The sequence below is a fragment of the Cervus elaphus genome, chromosome 20 (genome assembly GCF_910594005.1).
Source record: "Cervus elaphus chromosome 20, mCerEla1.1, whole genome shotgun sequence".
In the NCBI taxonomy this organism is placed as follows: Eukaryota; Metazoa; Chordata; class Mammalia; order Artiodactyla; family Cervidae; genus Cervus; species Cervus elaphus.
Window position 1 is genome coordinate 55,814,112 of NC_057834.1, and position 20,428 is coordinate 55,834,539.

Consider the following 20,428-nt stretch of genomic DNA (forward strand, 5'->3'; position numbering starts at 1 on the left):
AGCACTCAGTTAGGAACCCCTCTGACCCTTCTACATTTTTACACAACAAACCAGCACGTGGAGAGAGCACCCTCTGTACAATGAGTCTTTATGCAGTCATATAGTAATTATGAGCCCTTTGCCCCTCCCTGCACCCCATGCTGGCAGACAGGAGGGTCAGAGCAATGCACAAGGACAAGAGCAGCTGTCCTCAGTCCTGGAGAGTCTGTGGTCAGGAGGAGCATGTGAAGGTAGTCACAGCTTTTCAGTTGTAGTACAAGCTTAGGTAGGCCAAATGGTTCCGATGCTTTCTAAAGTCCTTGTCTGTGGACAGCTGCAATGAAAAATACTGTCAGAGTCGATATTCACATGAGAACTCCCTGCCTCTGGTCTTCCTGGATGTGTGAAATAGACCCGTATGTTAGAGCTGTTTTAGCCTACCTGAGCCCCAACCACATAGTAACCTAACCTAGTGAATCTCTCAACATTGCTCTGTATATCTACTCTTTGTCATCTTTTTCTGGAATATATCATGCTAGGAATTATTTTCTACTTGGCAAATCATCAAGTATAGCTGGTAAATTTCTTGAAAACAAAGATTATGTGTTTAATTCTTGAATGTTACCTGTAGGCCCTAGCAAAATGATGTTAGTACACTTAGTGAAGTGAAGTTGCTCAGTTGTGCCCAACTCTTTGTGACCCCATGGACTCTAGCCTACCATGCTCCTCTGTCCATGGGATTTTCCAGGCAAGAGTACAGGAGTGGGCTGCCATTTCCTTCTCCAGAGTTAGTACACTTGGCATTTAATAAACACTTGCAGAATTAATCCAAAGTTCCACCAGGGGAAAAAGGACACTTCTGGAATTATTATAAGTGACATGGGCCGACCATTTATTATGCTACAGGTCTGGTGCTATAATATCTCAATCTTTACAACTTCATCAGATCAAGTCTAGTTCACATCCATTCTAAAGATAAGCAAACTGAGGCTTAGAAAAGTTAGAGGATACATAGCAAACAAATATGGAACTAGTGTTTGAACTCAGGCAGTCTGTTCCTAAAATCCATGTTCTTACCAGAATGATCCACTGTACCTTGATGATCTAACACTAAGTGATGTGATGGAAAGAGCACTGGCTTAGAAGTCACATGATCCAGACTCTAGCTGAGCAACTTCAACAAGCCATTTAATGCATCTAAGCCTCAGTTTGGACTTGCCTGGTAGCTCAGCTGGTCAAGAATCCACCTGCAGTGTGGGAGACCTGGGTTTGATCCTTGGGTTGCGAAGATCCCCTGGAGGAGGGCATGGCAACCCACTCCAGTATTCTAGTCTGGAGAATTCCCACAGACAGAGAAGCCTGGCAGGCTACAGTCCATGGGGTTGCAGAGTCAGATGTGAAAGTGTTAGTCACTTCAGTCGTGTCTGACTCTTTGTGAACCCATGGTCTCTACCCCACCAGGTTCCTCTGTCCATGGGATTCTCTAGGCGAGAATACTGGAGTGGGTTGCCATTGCCCTCTCCAAAAGAGTCGGATGCAATTGAGTGACTAAGCACAGCACAGAACAATCCTGTTTCCTCCTCAATCATAGAGGATAATTATCTCAGACTACCACAAAGATTACCTGAGGACTACATAAGAAACTGTGACTTTTGTTCAGTCACATACACCTTTAGAAATCTAGTGAAATTGTGTAACTCTCCAAAATTTCCCATATGTATATATTACACAAAATTGTGCAAGTAATTTCAGGGGATCAAGGATTTCTTGAAGCTTATTTACAGACCCCTGGTTAAGAATCACTGATACATGTGGAAGTATAAGGTAAAGGTTCCACAGAAGTCCAATCATATTACCTCAGTTTTCAGGGTTCTTTTCTGTAGACATGGAACCTGAGCCCAATCTGGAGATCCAAATTTCATTGGCCAGGTGACTTTCTGGGGTGCCTTTTTCTCTAGTTTATATGTGCCAGGGCTAGAAATAAAAATATAAAACCTTATGTTGAAGAGTTAGTGACCACCTAGTAGTCACCTCTAGTCTGGAGAAATCCCATGGACATAGGAGCCTGGCAAGTTACAGTCCACGGGGTCGCAAAGAGTTGGATGTGAAAGTGTTAGTCACTTCAGTCGTGTCTGACTCTCTGTGACCCTGTGGACTGTAGCCTACCAGGTTCCTCTGTCCATGGGATTCTCCAGGTGAGAATGCTGGAGTGGGTTGTAGTGACCACAAACTTCATCAGTACCACCTGTGTACCTGAACTAGTCCTAATTCTTTTGGAAAAGGCAACAGACTGATTAGATATTAATGTCAGGCAAGCATAGGGTTCCTTTGCCTGCTAATGTGTTTCTAAATAGGTGTTAGTGTTCAAGATTTTTAGTCCTGACATTGCAGTGAAGATAAAAATCAACCCTAGTTTCAGCTATTTCTGCAACCTCACTCTTCTTAACTGAGAGACCAGGAGATCCCAGAAGTGGTGGATGATAACAGAGATTTGCTACAGTGATGCTAATTAGTACCCATGATGTGACGTTTCTTAACAATAGAGTATTTTGTATGGCCTTTGTTCATATCATTTTGTCTTTTGGTGTAGACGCTTAACTGTGGAAATAAGATGTAGACTGGACATGGGAAACAAGCTTCATCATCTCCACTTCTTTACTACAACCTTAAGAAAGTTATATTTCCTCTCTGATCCTTGGAATTTTCACCAGTAAAAGACCTTGACCATGCCCTATAATGTTTAATGGCTTCCTAAAGCACTGAGACCGCCTCCCTTGGTCTATGAGGTTTATGGACTCTAGCCTTTCTTCCTCCTCTGTTCTCATTTTCTTCTTGCCCACTACACTGTAGCCACACTAGCCTTCTTTCTTTTTTCCGCATACCAAATTCCTTCCCAACTGCAGCCTTTGTACTTGCAGTTCCTTCTGCCTGGGACGCTCTCGGCCTAGACCTTCACAGGGCCAGTTCAGTCTTGTCATTGAGCTTTCAGATGAAGTGTCATTTCCCAGAAAGACCAATCCTCGCCAAAGCAGATTCCAGCCATCACTCCATATCATATCATCTTTGTAAAAATTATTACTATTTTTATTTTTTATTTATTTTAGGCTGTACTGGGTCTTTGTTGGTTCACAAGCTTTCTCTCCAGGTGCAATGAGCAGGGGCTACTCTCCAGTTGCAGTATGTGGGCTTCTCATTGTGGCAGCGCCTCTTGTTGTGAAGCATGGGCTCTGGGGAGTGCCGGCTTCACTAGTTGTGGCTCCCAGGCTCTAGAGCACAGGCTCAGTAGTTGTGGTACATGGGCTTAGTTGCTACAAGGCATGCCAGATCTTTCCAGATCAGGGATCCAACCCGTTTCTCCTGCATTGCCAGGCAGATTCTTTACCACTGAGCCACCGGGGAAGCCCCCCTATTATATCATCTTGTTTGGTGTTATTCAGCACTCCACCAGGTCACCATACTTCTGGGTGCGCCTGTGGTAGCCCCAGCTCATGGCTACTGTCTTGGTATAATTATTAATAAGACCCCCTTTAAAGTCTCAAGTCTCTAATGACTAATAAATTATATGGTCACTCTCTATCACCACTGATTATTTTCTTGTTTATTTGCTTCTCATCTGTCTGAACTCTAGAATGTAAACTCCAAGAAATGATGATGGGTGTAATGCAAAATCTTTGGAACCTACACAACTTCTTGGCCTTTTATGAATATTTATTGAATGAATCACCACATTCTACAATTTATAATTCTAGAAACCTGGAAGGCAAGAGGTTGAATCTTTAAAGATAGATGGTTTCTTATTTAGAGGGCATGGTTGGGATGTAACCCCTTTTTGTACTTTCTTTCCTATTGCTCTTTGTTGAAGTGCACCAGAAGAAGGGGCACATACCCAGGATAACAAGGGTCCTTTGAGTGTGTCCGAAAGCGAGGTGACAAGGTATTAAATGGAGCAAAATTTGGTTTGTGTGTTTGCTCCTGAAGATTGACTGTCTGGTACATGCCTGGGTAAGGTGTCACATCCTGTTTCCAAGAAAAAGATCAATATGTCAGAGGTTGATGTATATATATGTAAAGACTTCTAAGTAGAAAAAACAAACTCATCCTCCCCCTCTTCATGTATCAGCTATGGTTTAACTATATCAAGCTATAGAATTAGGCCTACAGTAGGTAGAAAACCAAGATAAGAGTATGGTTCAGCTACCTAAAAGTACCAAATGTTTTGGCTGTAGAAATAAGCCTATGGGGACAGAGAGCCAAGGTAACCTATCGTAGCTACTATCCCCACCATCCCACCATCCCACTCAGATTTTCTTTTGGAGCCAGTATCCCTCTCCCTGAGCTTAAGTGTCAAGAAATGTCCAACAAGAGATTAGGAACCTATACTGAAGACTCGAAATCCAATCACACAAAAATGTTAAGAAGTTAGAACTGGTTTTTTAACTGATAAGATATTATACTATATATTACATATAATTATATGATGCATATAAACAAAGCTTCCAGTTTTTTATCAACAGGTGTCTCAGGACTGAAGCCCTGCCTTGGTACCATTTCTTCTGAGAATTATTTTCCACTCTCCCAGGACACTTACACACACATCCCATATTAACACCCAAGTTTTCATGTAGACTCCTTAGTAGCTTTTGTCCAGATGACTTTCATCTTGAATTTCAGGATATACTTTAGGTAACCTCCAATCGTGCTCCCCAATACAAATACAAGCAGCAACATGGATCACACTGAAATCTAAGCATGTCCAGCCATTTCTAACCTTATTCTTTGGCTTAAACCTCACAGCTGTTCTGGCTCCAAAACCATATCCTTTTATACTGGTTGGGATCTTAGCGAGGTTGTTTGCCAAGTCTTTACTCTTCATGTGTCATGCAGAAAACAAACAAAGACAAAACATGCATAGAGAACATTATAGTTATTAAAAGAGTGATCTCAGTATCCCTGAATCTTCTCTGCTCAAGTTGCCCTTTCTTTCTTGATTCCTCTGAATTAAGACCAAACAATTACATGTGTAACACAGGGTTCTCTACAAAGAAATGTGGCTGGATAGGTAGAGTGAATGACACTTGAATCCAGTGAATCCACTTTTCTGAGCCCCACAGAGCTGAATCAGCTTTATATGGTTTCAACTGAGTCTGATTATGATTTCATAAACTACTTACCAGCACAGACACAGTAGGTTTGGACTAAGAGGAAATATTTAGTCACCAGCCTTTGTAGGTGTGAATGATGAAGGAACACTTATTGTGGATGGCATGAGGCCAAGGCTTGCATTTGGTAGGGATGGCAAATGCGAGTAATGGCCCTTCACTTTCTGATAATGGCCCTGACAGCTGGTTGCAGACAGAGGACCAGAGAGCACTTTCTCATGCTGGGACCCAGAAGGTGACAAACGCACAGGGCTTTTCTTCCAGGAAACTTGGGTATCCTTAGATAGTCTGGGAACTGACACCACCTGAGGGAAGGTGAATACTCACCTCTTCTGCTATATAACATCCAGGCCCTCTGTGGGGCACTCCCCTAATAGGGAGAAACTTGTTCCCCAATAAGTTTGGGGGATGGAAGTGAGGAAAGATCTTCCTATGTTGACAAGTTCCAAAGGAGTAGTTAACCAGCGTTTCTGGAGAGCGAGGAAGAGGAGAAACCCATATGAAAGAAGGCCTTGTGGTCCAAATGAGGGTTGGGGGCAGGGGCGGTGTGGGGAAAGGTGGCTGAGACCTGAGCAGATTGCTCTCTTAACGAAACCGTGACCAATCCAAGGAGACGTGCAAACTACATTTCCCTCCTTTCCCTCTTGGTCTTTCCCTGTCTCCCCATCTTCCTTCTGCCTCTACTCTGACTCAGCCCTCCTCACCTGCTTTGCCGAAGCACATCGCGCCAGTGCTTCTACGGCGAGCGTTTTGAACCGCGTTGCCTAGGGAACAGGCGGGCGGGCAACCCCAGCTTTCGTGCGCCTGCGTGGCAAGAGCGTCTGCCCCGGAGCCACGTTGGGCCACGTTGGGCCCGGTTGGTTGGGAACCTGCGCCATTAGGGTCAGGAGCCCAGGAGGGTGTGAACTAACAAAAACAAAATAAGTGTATGTGTACCAAAGAAATGAGGGACATAAAAAGGCTGAGGAATTATTTCAGATTCAGGCATATTGATGAAGCATGAAAATCTAATGCGACATATGTTCCTAGATTGGATCTTGAATGAGATAAGAAAGATACGTTGTTGGGAAAGTTATTTAAAGGTTTTTTCCTACTTAGCCAGTCACTGAAAAGACACTGAATTAGTCAACATATTTTTTTTTTTAAGACTGTGTAAGACATTTATTCAAGTTGTTCAACAAATATTTATTAGTGTCCAAATAATGGTAAAGATTTAACCATACTGGACCGTGTGCTACTTAGATCGTTTTGGAGATTCATCTTTGTCTCCTAAGAACTTAATTTCCAATGTTTTCTCACTGGAAGCAGAATGATGGATTTTACCAGCCATCCCATCTCCCCCTGTCTTTTTCTGGAAGCTTTCCCCACCTAGTTTTCTGTCTGTTAGTAGGACAACAATAATGCCAGAATAAAGCTAAATGGCTTGTTAGTTAAACTCTCTAAATATGTGGACTCTCCTTTTACAGAAATAATTTTGTTAGTTTAGTGACAGTAGACTACTTGAATCCTAGAAGTGAATTGCTATCTTGGTGTAAACCAAGCTTGTTTCACTCAGCCTCCTCTCCACCAGCAACAGGTGCTGATGAATTATGTGAGCTGGATGAGAGCAAGCCACTCATTGTCAGCAAGTTTTGCAAGCATGAGGTTTGTTCCAAATTATTATATTTACGTAAACCTTTCTTTCAGTAAGTGCTTTCTTTCATTTAGTACTTCTGTGCATTCTGAGGAAGCTTTAGAGCATCTGAGGAGAGCCAAAAAATGTGGAAGAAGCTGAGATAATTTATATCCAATCACCCTTTGCAGGGAGTTTCTTAGCGTTAATCTCTGGGTCACACTGAACATTATTAGAATCACTTGTGCAGAACCTGGTTTTGTTTGGATAAAGGGTAAGCAAGCTCTAGTCTCAATTTTGAGTTAAAGTTTCCCTAGAGCATCAGCAACCTATATAGATCAATTTTGTGAAAGTAAAATAAGCAGAACAGTCTTGGACCCAAAACACATTGTTTTGTTGCATTCTCCGTGAAAAATGGGCATCTATGAAACTTTTCATCTTCATTATATGGTCACAAAACTTGTTCAATCCAGAAAGACTCAAGCAGGTACAGAGATGGGGAGAGAAATTTAACTTATTTTAAGTTACAGAGGTATATGACACATAATCCATGATCCTAAAATCTTTTGTCATCTTGTGTAAGGTTTAATACCCTCCTCAACTTATTGTGGAAAATTTCCTTATCTTGTACATGATATGCCATAGCTTCAATATATAATATGTCATCAAAATCCAAAAGATCATCTGATCTCTATTTCTGCCCTGCAAATATGTGTTAATATGCAATATTTGTTTTTCTCTTTCTAATTTACTTCACTCTAACAGTAAAAGAGTGACAGTCTCTAGGCCCATTCATGTATCTACAAGTGATGCAATTTCATTCCTTTTAATGGGAGATTGGGGTTGACATATATACTCTACCATGTGTAAAATAGATAGCTAGTGGGAATCTGCTATATAGTACAGGGAGCTCAGCTTGGTGCTCTGTGATGACCTAGATGGGTGGCATGGGAGGGGTGGAAGAAAAGTCCAAGAGGGAGGGGATATACAGAGGAGCCTGGTGGGCTACAGTTCACAGGGTCATGCAGAGTCAGACATGACTGAAGCAACTTAGTGCAACACAACACATAGCTGATCACCTCATTGTACAGCAGAAACTAACACAACATCATAAAGCAGCTATACTCCAATAAAAAACAAATCAAAGGAAGAGTAGATAGAGTTTACACCAACCTTTTAACTTTCTGGTGGGAGCCCAGCCAGTACCACTGGTTGCAAGTTCCCTCAGTAAATACAGTCATATTTCAATATCGCCGTGATGTTGAGGCTCACATTCTGGTAAAGCATCTTACTTTGGGAGGCACCATGTTATATGCATTAGGAACTTCAGTTTCAAGCTAAAATTTTCCACTCCAATAGTAACGTTTATTTGGGATATTGGCTGAAAAGAATGAAACTTGTTTAGATCAGAAAATGTGCTTTACATGTACAAGCTAAATCAGCTTCAGGTTCTGCCAGATCTTTAACAAGCAATTTGTCGCTCAAAAGAGCCCTCTGTTTAGGTCAGAAACTGCCTGATGTACAGGCCTGTGACCATTATTCAATGTCAACTTGCCTGGCAGAGTTAGTATTAATTCTACCTTTGATCTTGGCACGTGAGACGCAGATTCTGTGCCCAACACAGAGTGCCCATCCCTGGGCCCATGGTAGATTCCTCATAGCAAGACCAATTTGGGTATCATTTGTGTAGTTATTTTTAAAAATTATAGTAAAATGTAATATACAATTTATATTTTAATCATTTTAAGTGTGCAATTAGGTGGCATTAAGTACTTTCCCATTATTGTGCAACAATCAGCAACATCCATCATCCCAAATTGGAACTCTGTAATCATTAAACAATAACTCTCCTTCCAGATCTTGGCAACCACCCTTCTACTTTCAGGTTTGTGGGTTTGACTATTCTAGGTACCTCATATGAGTAGAATCATACTGTTTGTCCTATGTGTCTGGATTGTCATTTGATTTTATAAGGTGTTGCCTTGCTCCTCAAAGTGTGGGACCAGCAGCACTGGCATATCCTGGAACTTGTGAGAAGGGCGGAATGTTCAGATATCTTAAATTGTAATTTATACTTTCCCGGTGACTAGTGCCTGTTAAAAGTTGAGAAGCACTGACTTTGATTATCCTTTGAGAATTCTAACTGGCTCAGGAACCAGGCAGGGAAGTGTCCAGCCATTCACAAGTGAGCCACTCTGATGTGTCAGGAGCTTTTGGGCATTGTGATGTGTGGCAGTGAGTGAGACAGATGTAGTCAGCCCAGCCTCCAACAGCTTAGTCTAGACAGAAAGAGATAGGATGGAATTATTGTTTTAGTGCTAGCCAAAAGAAATGAAGATTGTTAGGAAATGGAGAGATCGTAGCCAGTAATGAAGAAGTGGTAAATCTTCCCTGATGAAGTGACATTTGGATTGAGTCCTAAAGGTTCAATGTGGAGTAGCTGCTGCTTGGGGCTGAGGAAGAATTCCAGATGGAAGTGGCAGTGTGAACAGAGTCCTGCTGTGGAAGGAGCTCAGAGCTCGCTAGAGAAGGAGGTCACTGCAGCTAGGGTTAAATGGAGGTGGGGGTGCAGGATAAAAGATGAGGCTAGTTGCTGCTGGCGGTGGTGCTATGAATTATGGTGAGGATCTCAAAACAGTCAAGTAACCTGTTCAGTTGCTCAGTTGTGTCTGACTCTTTGCCACCCCATGGACTGCAGCACACCAGGCCTCCCTGTCCATCACCAACTCCTGAGTTTACCCAAACTCATGTCCACTGAGTTGTTGATCCCATCCAACCATCTCATCCTCTGTCGTCCCCTTCTCCTCCCACCTTCAATCTTTCCCAGCATCAGGGTCTTTTCCAAGGAGTCAGTTCTTTGCATCAGGTGGCCAAAGTATTGGAGTTTCAGCTTCAACATCAGTCCTTCCAATGAACACCCAGGACTGATCTCCTTTAGGATGGACTGGTTGGATCTCCTTGCAGTCCAAGGGACTCTCAAAAATCTTCTCCAACACCACAGTTCAAAAGCATCAATTCTTCGGCACTCAGCTTTCTTTATAGCCCAACTCTCACATTCATACATGACTACTGGAAAAATCATAGCCTTGACTAGATGGACCTCTGTTGACAAAGTAATGTTTCTGCTTTTTAATATGCTGTCTAGGTTGGCCATAGCTTTCCTTCCAAGGAGTAAGCGTCTTTTAATTTCACGGCTGCAATCACCATCTGCAGTGATTTTGGAGCCCCCAAAAGTAAAGTCAGCCACTGTTTTCACTGTTTCCCCATCTATTTTCCATGAAGTGATGGGACCAGATGACATGATCTTAGTTTTCTGAATGAGCTTTAAGCCAACTTTTTCACTCTCCTCTTTCACTTTCATCAAGAGGCTCATTAGTTCTTCTTCACTTTCTGCCATAAGGGTGGTGTCATCTGCATGTATGAGGTTATTGATATTTCTCCCAGCAATCTTGATTCCAGCTTGCACTTCATCCAACCCAGACTTTCTCATGATGTGCTCTGCATATAAGTTAAATAAGCAGGGTGACAATATACAGCCTTGATGTACTCCTATTTGGAACCAGTCTGTTTTCCTATTTGGAACCGGTCTGCTGTTTCATGTCCAGTTCTAACTGTTGTTTCCTGACCCGCATACAGATTTCTCAAAAGGCAGGTCAGGTGGTCTGGTATTCCCATCTCTTTCAAAATTTTCCAGTTTATTGTGATCCACACAGTCAAATGTGTGGCATAGTCAATAAAGCAGAAATAGATGTTTTTCTGGAACTCTCTTGCTTTTTCAATGATCTAGCAGGTGTTGGCAATTTGATCTCTGGTTCCTCTGCCTTTTCTAAATCCAGATTGAACATCTGGAAGTTCACAGTTGACATACTGTTGAAGCCTGGCTTGGAGAATTTTTAGCATTACTTTACTAGCATGTGAAATGAGTGCAGTTGTGTGGTAGTTTGAGCATTCTTTGGCATTGCCTTTCTTAGGGATTGGAATGAAAATGGACCTTTTCCAGTCCCATGGCCACTGCTGAGTTTTCCAACTTTGCTGGCAGATGGAGTGCAGCACTTTCACAGCATTATCTTTTAGGATTTGAGATAGCTCAACTGGAATTCCATCACCTCCACTAGCTTTGTTCATAGTGATGCTTCCTAAGGCCCACTTGACTTCACATTCCAGGATATCTGGTTCTAGGTGAGTGACCTGTTGGGTATGCTTTTGAAATGGATTTCAGTGCTGGACTTTGGAGGGGAGACTGTGAAAACTCAAAGGATACTAGGTTTTTGTTTTTTCCTTTAACCTGAGCCACTAAGGTGTAGGCAGCTGAACTAGGCTTGGTAATTTGGCTACTCCCATCTGGAAGTTAAATCAGCAGGCAGAGCTGCAAAGATTCAAAGAATGGGTATCTGACAATGATGAGGACAGTGCAGTAGCAGCAGCACCAACACCATCAGTGGAACTTCCAAACCATACTTCCCATGGCAGGACTCTGGCAGTATCTTTTATAAATAGTCTTTCTTGCCTCCTGTCTGTGTTTTAAGACTATTCCACAACATGTCCATTGATTCCACATTGCTTTACAGGCTTTTCTTTGAATATCTGCTTGGATAGATTCAGCCAGAGTTGCTGTCTGTTGTTTGCATCCACACCACCCTGATAACGACTGTCTTGGTCAGTGCTGAGAAAGTTGCATGTTTCATAAATTTGGAGATGAAGTAGAAGCTGTTGTCAGAGTTATGGGAAACTTTCTGTGAGTTCATCACTGTCATCAGGAATAACAGCCCCTCTTTGTTGGTTTCTATTAGGGGTATTTTCTTTCTTGTTCTGACCCTATTCTGCTGACTCCAGCTCCCACCCTCCCAATATTCTTTCTGGGGCCCATCCACTCTGATGGATGTGCTGCCAGAGAGGCTCGTTAGTGTTGTTGCTCAGTCATGTCTAGCTCTTTACAACCCCATGGACTGTAACACCATAGACTGTAACCCGCCAGGCTCCTCTGTCCATGGGATTCTCCAGGCAAGAATACTGGAATGGGTTGCCATTTCCTCCTCCAGGGCATCTTAACAACCTAGGGATCAAACCTGGGTCTCACACATTGCAGGAAGATTCTTTACCACCTGAAACACCAGAGAAGGACTTAGTAATAGTGTAGCAGGTGCAGTTGGCTGTATAACATCTGTTCTCCTTCCTTCCTCCATCTTTACTGATAGAACTTTGATTTTGTTCATCCATGGGTAGTCATGTCCTTCAGAGAAGAAACATATCAAGAACTTGAGTCCTGGATGATTCTGCTGAACACCTGAATTAAGCAATGATGATTTAGCCACCTCTTCTGGATTTCTTGTAATGAATGTTAATAATTTTTTTTTTTTAGTTAAATTGCTTCTAGTTGAGATTTCTATTGCACCTAACAAATGCAAGTAGTTAATAGTGCATGATGTTTTTGAGTACTTAGCCTTTAAAGTAAGACTTTTAATAATCTAAACACTTTGTAAGATAATTATCAATATATTAATGTTATAGATGGGAAAACAGACTCATGAATATTAAGCAACATGATCCAATGTTATATAGTCTATCAGTCAGCATCCTAAGGAAAATAGATAGTACACTCGAGATAATTTGAGGGGGATTTATTTGCAAAGAGACTAACCACAAAGATTAGTATTTTAGGGGAACCACAAGGTTAGTCCATGAAGCCAGGGCTAGAACAGTGGAGCTGGTACAGGGAGAGGTTTCTAGAAGCTGGAAGAAGAGAGAGTCAGGTAGAGCAGTCCTCCTTGAGAGGAGCAGTGACCCTTGATGGAGGGATATAGTCACCTTGATGTGATTTCATAGGGAGAGATCAGGGGAGTAAACACCCTGACCTCATTCTCCTCCTTACTCTACCCTACATTCAAGCAGGGCCTACTGAGCTATTGGTTGTAGTCCAAACAGACTTCCAGGGTTGGAGAGAAAGGTGGAGAAAGATGGGGAGGTAGAGGGACAGTTGGAAAATATCTGTTACGATCCACCCTGTTTGCCTCTAGTATCCGTCTGAAATGCAGGTAAAATTTCATGTCCTCAACACAGGAGATACCCGAAGTACCCTCAGCTACTTATCATCATGGGACAGTGTTCATTTGTTCATAATCACCTTAAACTAAACAGCTATCCATCAACAGATAAAGTAGCAGAAGGGAAATGGGAAGGTAAAAACAAGTAATGTAAAGTGTATCTGTTACAACCTCTGCTTCTGTAACAATGCCAGTTGCCTCTTTCTAAGCCAGAGTGCACTCTTGGCTGTGTATTTTCTTATCTCATGCATTCCAAAGGCAAACTACTTAATTGTTTAGGGGCTAAAAAGGTAAATTAATCATGTATCCTCACTAAATGAGCTCACTTTGCAATAGATGAAACAGTTGTTTAGGAGGGCGGTCCTAGGATGGCGGAGAAATAGGATGGGGAATCCACTTTCTCCCCCCTAATTTGATCGAAAGAACATTTGAACACTGAGCAAATTCCACAAAACAATTTCTGAATGCTGGCAGGGGACATCAGGCATCCAGAAAGACGGCCCATTGTCTTCAAAGGAGGTAGGACAAAATATAAAAGATAAAAAGAGAGACAAAAGAGTTAGGGACGGAGACCCATTCTGGGAAGGGAGTCTTAAGAGAAGTTTCCAAACACCAGGAAACCCTCTCACCGGCGGGTCTGTGGGGAGTTTTGGAATCCCAGAGGGCAACATAACCAGAGGAAAAATAAATAAATAAAACCCACAGATTATGTGCCTAATGGCAACTCCCAACAGAGAAGTAGCCCAGACGCTCACATCTGCACCAGCAAGCAGGAGCTGAACAGGGAGGTGCGGGCTGCATTGCTTAGGGTAAGGAATGGGCCTGAATGCCCTGAGGGCAATCTGAGGGAACTAACATGAGCTAGCAACCCAAACTGTGGAATAGCCAGAGAGAGCGAGAGAAAAAAAGAGAGAGAGAGAGAGAGAGAACTACCCTGCGAAAAGCCCTAACCTAAGACACTGCCAGGACTGCTTATGGAACAAAGGACTGAGCGAATACCAGAGGAGAGCTAGCCGACTGTGGACTGGCCCATCCCCTGCCGGAGGCAGGGAGGCAGGAGGGAGGAAGCCAGAGCCGGAAAGGGGCAATCTCGGCCCCAGAGATGGCATCCTCTACCAAACTGCAAGTAGGCTCCCAGTTGCTAACTAAGACTTCTTGGGGTTCTGGACAGTTGACATCTGCTGGGAGGGTCACAGCCAGAGATCGTCTCCCCAGAAGAGACACACAGCACACCTGAGACAGGCGTGCCCTTTGACACCCAGGTAACTGAGCAGCTGTAACCGGGGAGGTAATAAGACGAACCCCCAACCTGGGGAGACTGCACTAGCCAAGTACCTGGTCGCCTAAGTTGCTCGGGCCTGGGAGGGGCACAAAATGCATGCCCAGCCAAGTCTGTGCCTTTGTGAAGTACCTGAGAACCTGAACCTGAGTGGCTTAGACCTGGGAAGTGCACACAACCCAGGGTCCGCCTCAGACAGTGCCCCGGCAGAGCAACTTAGAGCCTGAGCAGTGTAGACTGGGAAAGCCCACACACCATGAGCAGGGGCAGACCCAGTGTGGCCCAGACACTGCGAGCGCTCCCCACACTCGCCAGTGATATTTGTTTGCAGTGCTCCTCCCTCCTCACAGCACGACTGAGCAAGTGAGCCTAAATAAGTGACCACCTTCATCCCTTGTGTCAGGGTGGAAATTAGACACTGAAGAGACCAGCAAACAGAAGAAGCTAAAGTAAACAGAGGGAACCGCTTTGGAAGTGACAGGTGCAACAGATTAAAATCACTGACTACATTGGAAGGCGCCTATAGATCTTGAGAAGTATAAGCCAGATTAAGCAACTATCTGAAGCTGAACTGACCCCACACTGCCCACAACAGCTCTAGAGAAATTCCTAGATATATTTTTACTATTATTATTTTTTAAATTAAGAAAAAAAATTTTTAATTTTTAAGTCCTCTATTACTTCTTTAATTTTCATTTTTATAACCTATTATTACCTTGCCAAAAAAAGACCCTATTTTTAAAGCAAGTTTCATATATATATATTTTATAATTTTTGTGACTTTGTTTTTTTTTTAAGATTGTGTTTTTGAGAGTCTAATCTCTAGATTTTTAATCTTTGCTTTTTGGTATTTATTATCAATTTTGTACCTTTAAGAATCCAATCTTCATTACCCATTTTTCCTTAGGAGTGTGATTACTGGCTTGATTACTCTCTCCCCCTTTGACTCTCCTTTTTCACCCCCGGGTCACCTCTATCTCCTTCTTCCCTCTTCTCTTCTCTACCCAATTCTGTGAATCTCTTTGTGTGTTCCAGGCTGTGGAGAACACTTAGGGAACTGATTACTGGCTAGATCTGTCTCTCTCCTATTGATTCCCCCTTGTCTCCTCCTGGTCACCTCTATCTCTTTCTCCCTCTTCTCTTCCCTATGTAACTCTGTGAACCTCTCTGAGGGGTCCAGACTGTGGAGAGCAAATAGGGAATTGATTACTGACTAGCTTGCTCTCTCCCCTTTTGATTCCTCCTCTACTCCTCCTGGTCACCTCAATCTCCCTCCTCCCTCTTCTCGTCAATGTAACTCTGTGAACCTCTCTGGGTGTCCCTCACTGTAGAGAATCTTTTCATCATTAACCTAGATGTTTTATCATTGGTGCTGTATGGATGGAGAAGTCTTGAGGCTACTGTAAGAATAAGACTGAAAACCAGAGGCAGGAGGCTTAAGTTCAAAACCTGAGAACACCAGAGAACACCTGACTCCAGGCAACATTAATTGATAAGAGCTCATCCAAAAGCCTCCATACCTGCACTGAAACCAAGCACCACCCAAGAGCAAACAAGTTTTAGAGTAAGACATACCACACAAATTCTTCAGCAAAGCAAGAACATACCCTGAGCGTCAATATACAGGCTGCCCAAAGTCACACCAAACCCATAGACACCTCAAAACTCACTACTGGGCACTTCATTGCACTCCAAAGAGAAGAAATCCAGCTCCACCCACCAGAACACTGATGCAAGCTTCCCTAACCAGGAAACCTTGACAAGCCACCCGTCCAAACCCACCCACAGTGAGGTACCTCCACAATAAGAGGAACCATAAACTGCCAAAATACAGAAAGGCCACCCCAAACACACAATCTAAACAAGATGAAAAGGCAGAGAAATACTCAGCCAGTAAAAGAACATGATAAATGCCCACCAAACCACACAAAAGAGGAGGAGATAGGGAGTCTACCTGAAAAAGAATTCAGAATAATGATAGTAAAAATGATCCAACATCTTGAAAACAAAATGGAGTTACAGATAAATAGCCTGGAGACAAGGATTGAGAAGATGCAAGAAATGTTTAACAAGGACCTAGAAGAAATAAAAAAGAGTCAATCAATAATGAATAATGCAATAAATGAGATAAAAAACACTCTAGAGGGGACCAACAGTAGAATAATGGAGGCAGAAGATAGGATAAGTGAGATGGAAGATAGAATGGTGGAAATAAATGAAGCAGAGAGGAAAAAAGAATGAAAAGAAATGAAGACAACCTCAGAGACCTCTGGGACAATGTTAAATGCCCCAACATTCGAATCATAGGAGTCCCAGAAGAAGAAGAAGAAAAAAAAGAAAGGCCATGAGAAAACACTTGGGGAGATAATAGTTGAAAACTTCCCTAAAATGGGGAAGGAAATAGCCATCCAAGTCCAGGAAACCCAGAGAGTCCCAAACAGGATAAACTCAAGGTGAAACACCCCAAGACACAAATTAATCAAATTAACAAAAATCAAACACAAAGAACAAATATTAAAAGCAGCAAGGGAAAAACAACAAATAACACACAAGGAGATTCCCATAAGGATAACAGCTGATCTTTCAATAGAAACTCTTTAGGCCAGAAGGGAATGTCAGGGCATATTTAAAGTGATGAAAGAGAAAAACATACAACCCAGATTATTGTACCCAGCAAGGATCTCATTCAAATATGAAGGAGAAATCAAAAGCTTTACAGATAAGCAAAAGCTGAGAGAATTCAGCAACACCAAACCAGTTCTTCAACAAATGCTAAAGGATCTTCTCTAGACAGGAAACACAGAAAGGGGGTATAAACTTGAACCCAAAACAACAAAGTAAATGGCAATGTGATTATACTTATCAATAATTACCTTAAATGTAAATGGGTTGAATGCCCCAAGCAAAGGACAAAGACTGGCTGAATAGAACAAGACCCCTGTATATGTTGTCTACAAGACACCCACCTCAAAACAAGGGACACATACAGACTGAAAGTGAAGGGCTGGAAAAAGATATTCCATGCAAATGGAGACCAAAAGAAAGCAGGAGTAGCAATACTCATATCAGATAAAATAGACTTTAAAATAAAGGCTGTGAAAAGAGACAAAGAAGGACACTACATAATGATCAAAGGATCAATCCAAGAAGAAGATATAACAATTATAAATATACATGCACCCAACATAGGAGCACCACAATATGTAAGGCAAATGCTAACAAGTATGATGGGGAAATTAACAGTGGCACAATAGTAGTGGGAGACTTTAATACCCTACTCACACCTATGGATAGATCAACTAAACAGAAAATCAACAAGGAAACACAAACTTTAAATGATACAATGGACCAGTTAGACCTAATTGGTATCTATAGGACATTTCACCTCAAAACAATCCATTTCACCTTTTTCTCAAGTGCACACAGAACCTTCTCCAGGATAGATCACATCCTGGGCCATAAATCTGGCCTTGGTAAATTCAAAAAAATTGAAATCATTCCAAGCATCTTTTCTGACCACAATGCAGTAAGATTAGATGTCAGTTACAGGAAAAAACTATTAAAAATTCCAACATATGGAGGCTAAATAATATGCTTCTGAATAACCAACAAATCACAGAAGAAATCAAAAAAGAAATCAAAATATGCATAGAAACAAATGAAAATGAAAACACACCAACCCAAAACCTATGGGATTCAGTAAAAGCAGTGCTAAGGGGAAGGTTCATAGCAATACAGGCTTACCTCAAGAAACAAGAAAAAAGTCAAATAAATAACCTAACTCCACACCTAAAGCAACTAGAAAAGGAAGAAATGAAGAACCCCAGGGTTAGTAGAAGGAAAGAAATCATAAAAATTAGGGCAGAAATAAATGCAAAAGAAACAAAGGAGACCATAGCCAAAATCAACAAAGCTAAAAGCTGGTTCTTTGAGAAGATAAATAAAATTGACAAACCACTAGCCAGACTCATCAAAAAACAAAGGGAGAAGAATCAAATCGACAAAATTAGAAATGAAAATGGATAACTCACAACAGACAACACAGAAATACAAAGGATTATAAGAGACTACTATTAGCAACTATATGCCAATAAAATGGACAACTTGGAAGAAATGGGCAAACTCTGAGAAAAGTATAAATTTCCAAACCTGAATCAGGAAGAAATAGAAAATCTTAACAGACCCATCATAAGCATGGAAATCGAAACTTCAATCAGAAATCTTCCAGCAAACAAAAGCCCAGGACCAGATGGCTTCACAGCTGAATTCTACCAAAAATTTAGAGAAGAGCTAACGCTTATGCTACTCAAACTCTTCCAGAAAATTGCAGAGGAACGTAAACTTCCAAATTCATTCTATGAGGCCACAATCACCCTAATACCAAAACCAGACAAAGATACCACCAAAAAAAAGAAAAAAGAAAGAAAGAAAGAAAGAAAACTACAGGCCAATATCACTGATGAACATAGATGCAAAAATCCTTAACAAAATTCTAGCAAACAGAATCCAACAACATATTTAAAAGATCATACATCATGACCAAGTGAGCTTTATTCCAGGGATGCAAGGATTCTTCAATATCTGCAAATCAGTCAATGTAATACACCACATTAACAAATTGAAAGATAAAAACCATATGATTATCTCAATAGATGCAGAGAAAGCCTTTGACAAAATTCAACATCCATTTATGATAAAAATCCTCCAGAAAGCAGGAATAGAAGGAACATACCTCAACATAATAAAAGCTATATATGACAAACCCACAGCAAACATTATCCTCAATGGTGAAAAAGTGAAAGCATTTCCCTTAAAGTCAGGAACAAGACAAGGGTGCCCACTCTCACCACTCCTATTCAACATAGTTTTGAAGTGTTGGCCACAGCAATCAGAGCAGAAAAAGAAATAGAAGGAATCCAGATAGGAAAAGAAGAAGTAAAACTCTCACTGTTTGCAGATGACATGATCCTCTACATAGAAAACCCTAAAGACTCCACTAGAAAATTAATAGAGCTAGTCAGTGAATATAGTAAAGTTGCAGGATATAAAATTATACATAGAAATCCCTTGCATCCCTATACACTAACAATGAGAAAACAGAAGAGAAATTAAGGAAAAGATTCCATTCACCATTGCAACAAAAATAATAAAATACTTAGGAGTATATCTACCTAAAGAAACAAAAGACCTATATATAGAAAACTACAAAACACTGATGAAAAAAATCAAAGAGGGCACAAATAGTTGGAGAAATATACCGTGTTCATGGATCAGAAGAATTAATATAGTGAAAATGAGTATACTTCCCAAAGCAATCTATAGATTCAATGCAGTCCCTATCAAGCTACCAATGGTATTTTTCACAGAAGTAGAACAAATAATTTCACAATTTTTATGGAGATACAAAAAACCTCGAATAGCCAAAGCAATCTTGAGAAAGAAGAATGGAACTGGAGGAATCATCCTGCCTGACTTCAGGCTATACTACAAAGCCACAGTCATCAAGACAGTATGGTACTGGCACAAAGACAGAAATACAGATCAATGGAGCAAAATAGAAAGCCCAGAGATAAAACCACGCACCTATGGACACCTTATCTTTGACAAAGGCAAGCATATACAATGGAGACAAGACAGTCTCTTTCACAAGTGGTGCTGGAAAAACTGGTCAACCACTTGTAAAAGAATGAAACTAAAACATTTTCTAACACCATACACAAAAATAAACTCAAAATGGATTAAAGATCTAAATGTAAGACCAGAAACTATAAAACTCCTAGAGGAAAACATAGGCAAAACACTCTCCAACATGAATCACAGCAGGATCCTCTATTACCCACCTCCCAGAGTAATGGAAATAAAAGCAAAACTAAACAATTTGGACCTAATTAAACTTAAAAGCTTTTGCACAACGAAAATAACTATAAGCAAGGTGAAAAGACAGACTTCAGAATGGGAGAAAATAATAGCAAATGAAGCAACTGACAAAGAATTAATCTCCAAAATATACAAGGAGCTCACACAGCTCAATTCCAGAAAAATAAATGACCCAATCAAACAATGGGCCAAAGAACTAAACAGACATTTCTCCAAAGAAGACATACAGATGGCTAACAAACATATGAAAAGATGCTCAACATCACTAATTATCAGAGAAATGCAAATCAAAACCGCAGTGAGGTACCATCTCACGCCGGTCAGAATGGCTGCTATCCAAAACTCTACAAACAATAAATGCTGAAGAGGGTGTGGAGAAAAGAGAACCAACCCTCTTCCACTGTTGGTGGGAATGCAAACTAGTACAGCCACATGGAGAACAGTGTGGAGATTCCTTAAAAAACTGAAAATAGAACTGCCA

At 41.3% G+C, this 20,428-nt stretch overlaps 1 protein-coding gene across 1 annotated transcript; it reads right to left on the reverse strand.

Annotated features, from left to right (window-relative positions):
• Window positions 1–74: 74 nt before the first annotated feature.
• Window positions 75–5,894, reverse strand: LOC122677216 (protein pitchfork). The gene is made up of 6 exons (XM_043877139.1): window positions 5,843–5,894; window positions 5,466–5,608; window positions 4,748–4,846; window positions 3,866–3,996; window positions 1,836–1,953; window positions 75–313 (listed from the first exon to the last, which is right to left on the reverse strand). Exons 1-6 carry the CDS (start codon window positions 5,859–5,861, stop codon window positions 245–247), a joined length of 579 nt encoding a protein of 192 aa, XP_043733074.1. The 5' UTR covers window positions 5,862–5,894; the 3' UTR covers window positions 75–244.
• Window positions 5,895–20,428: the final 14,534 nt, after the last annotated feature.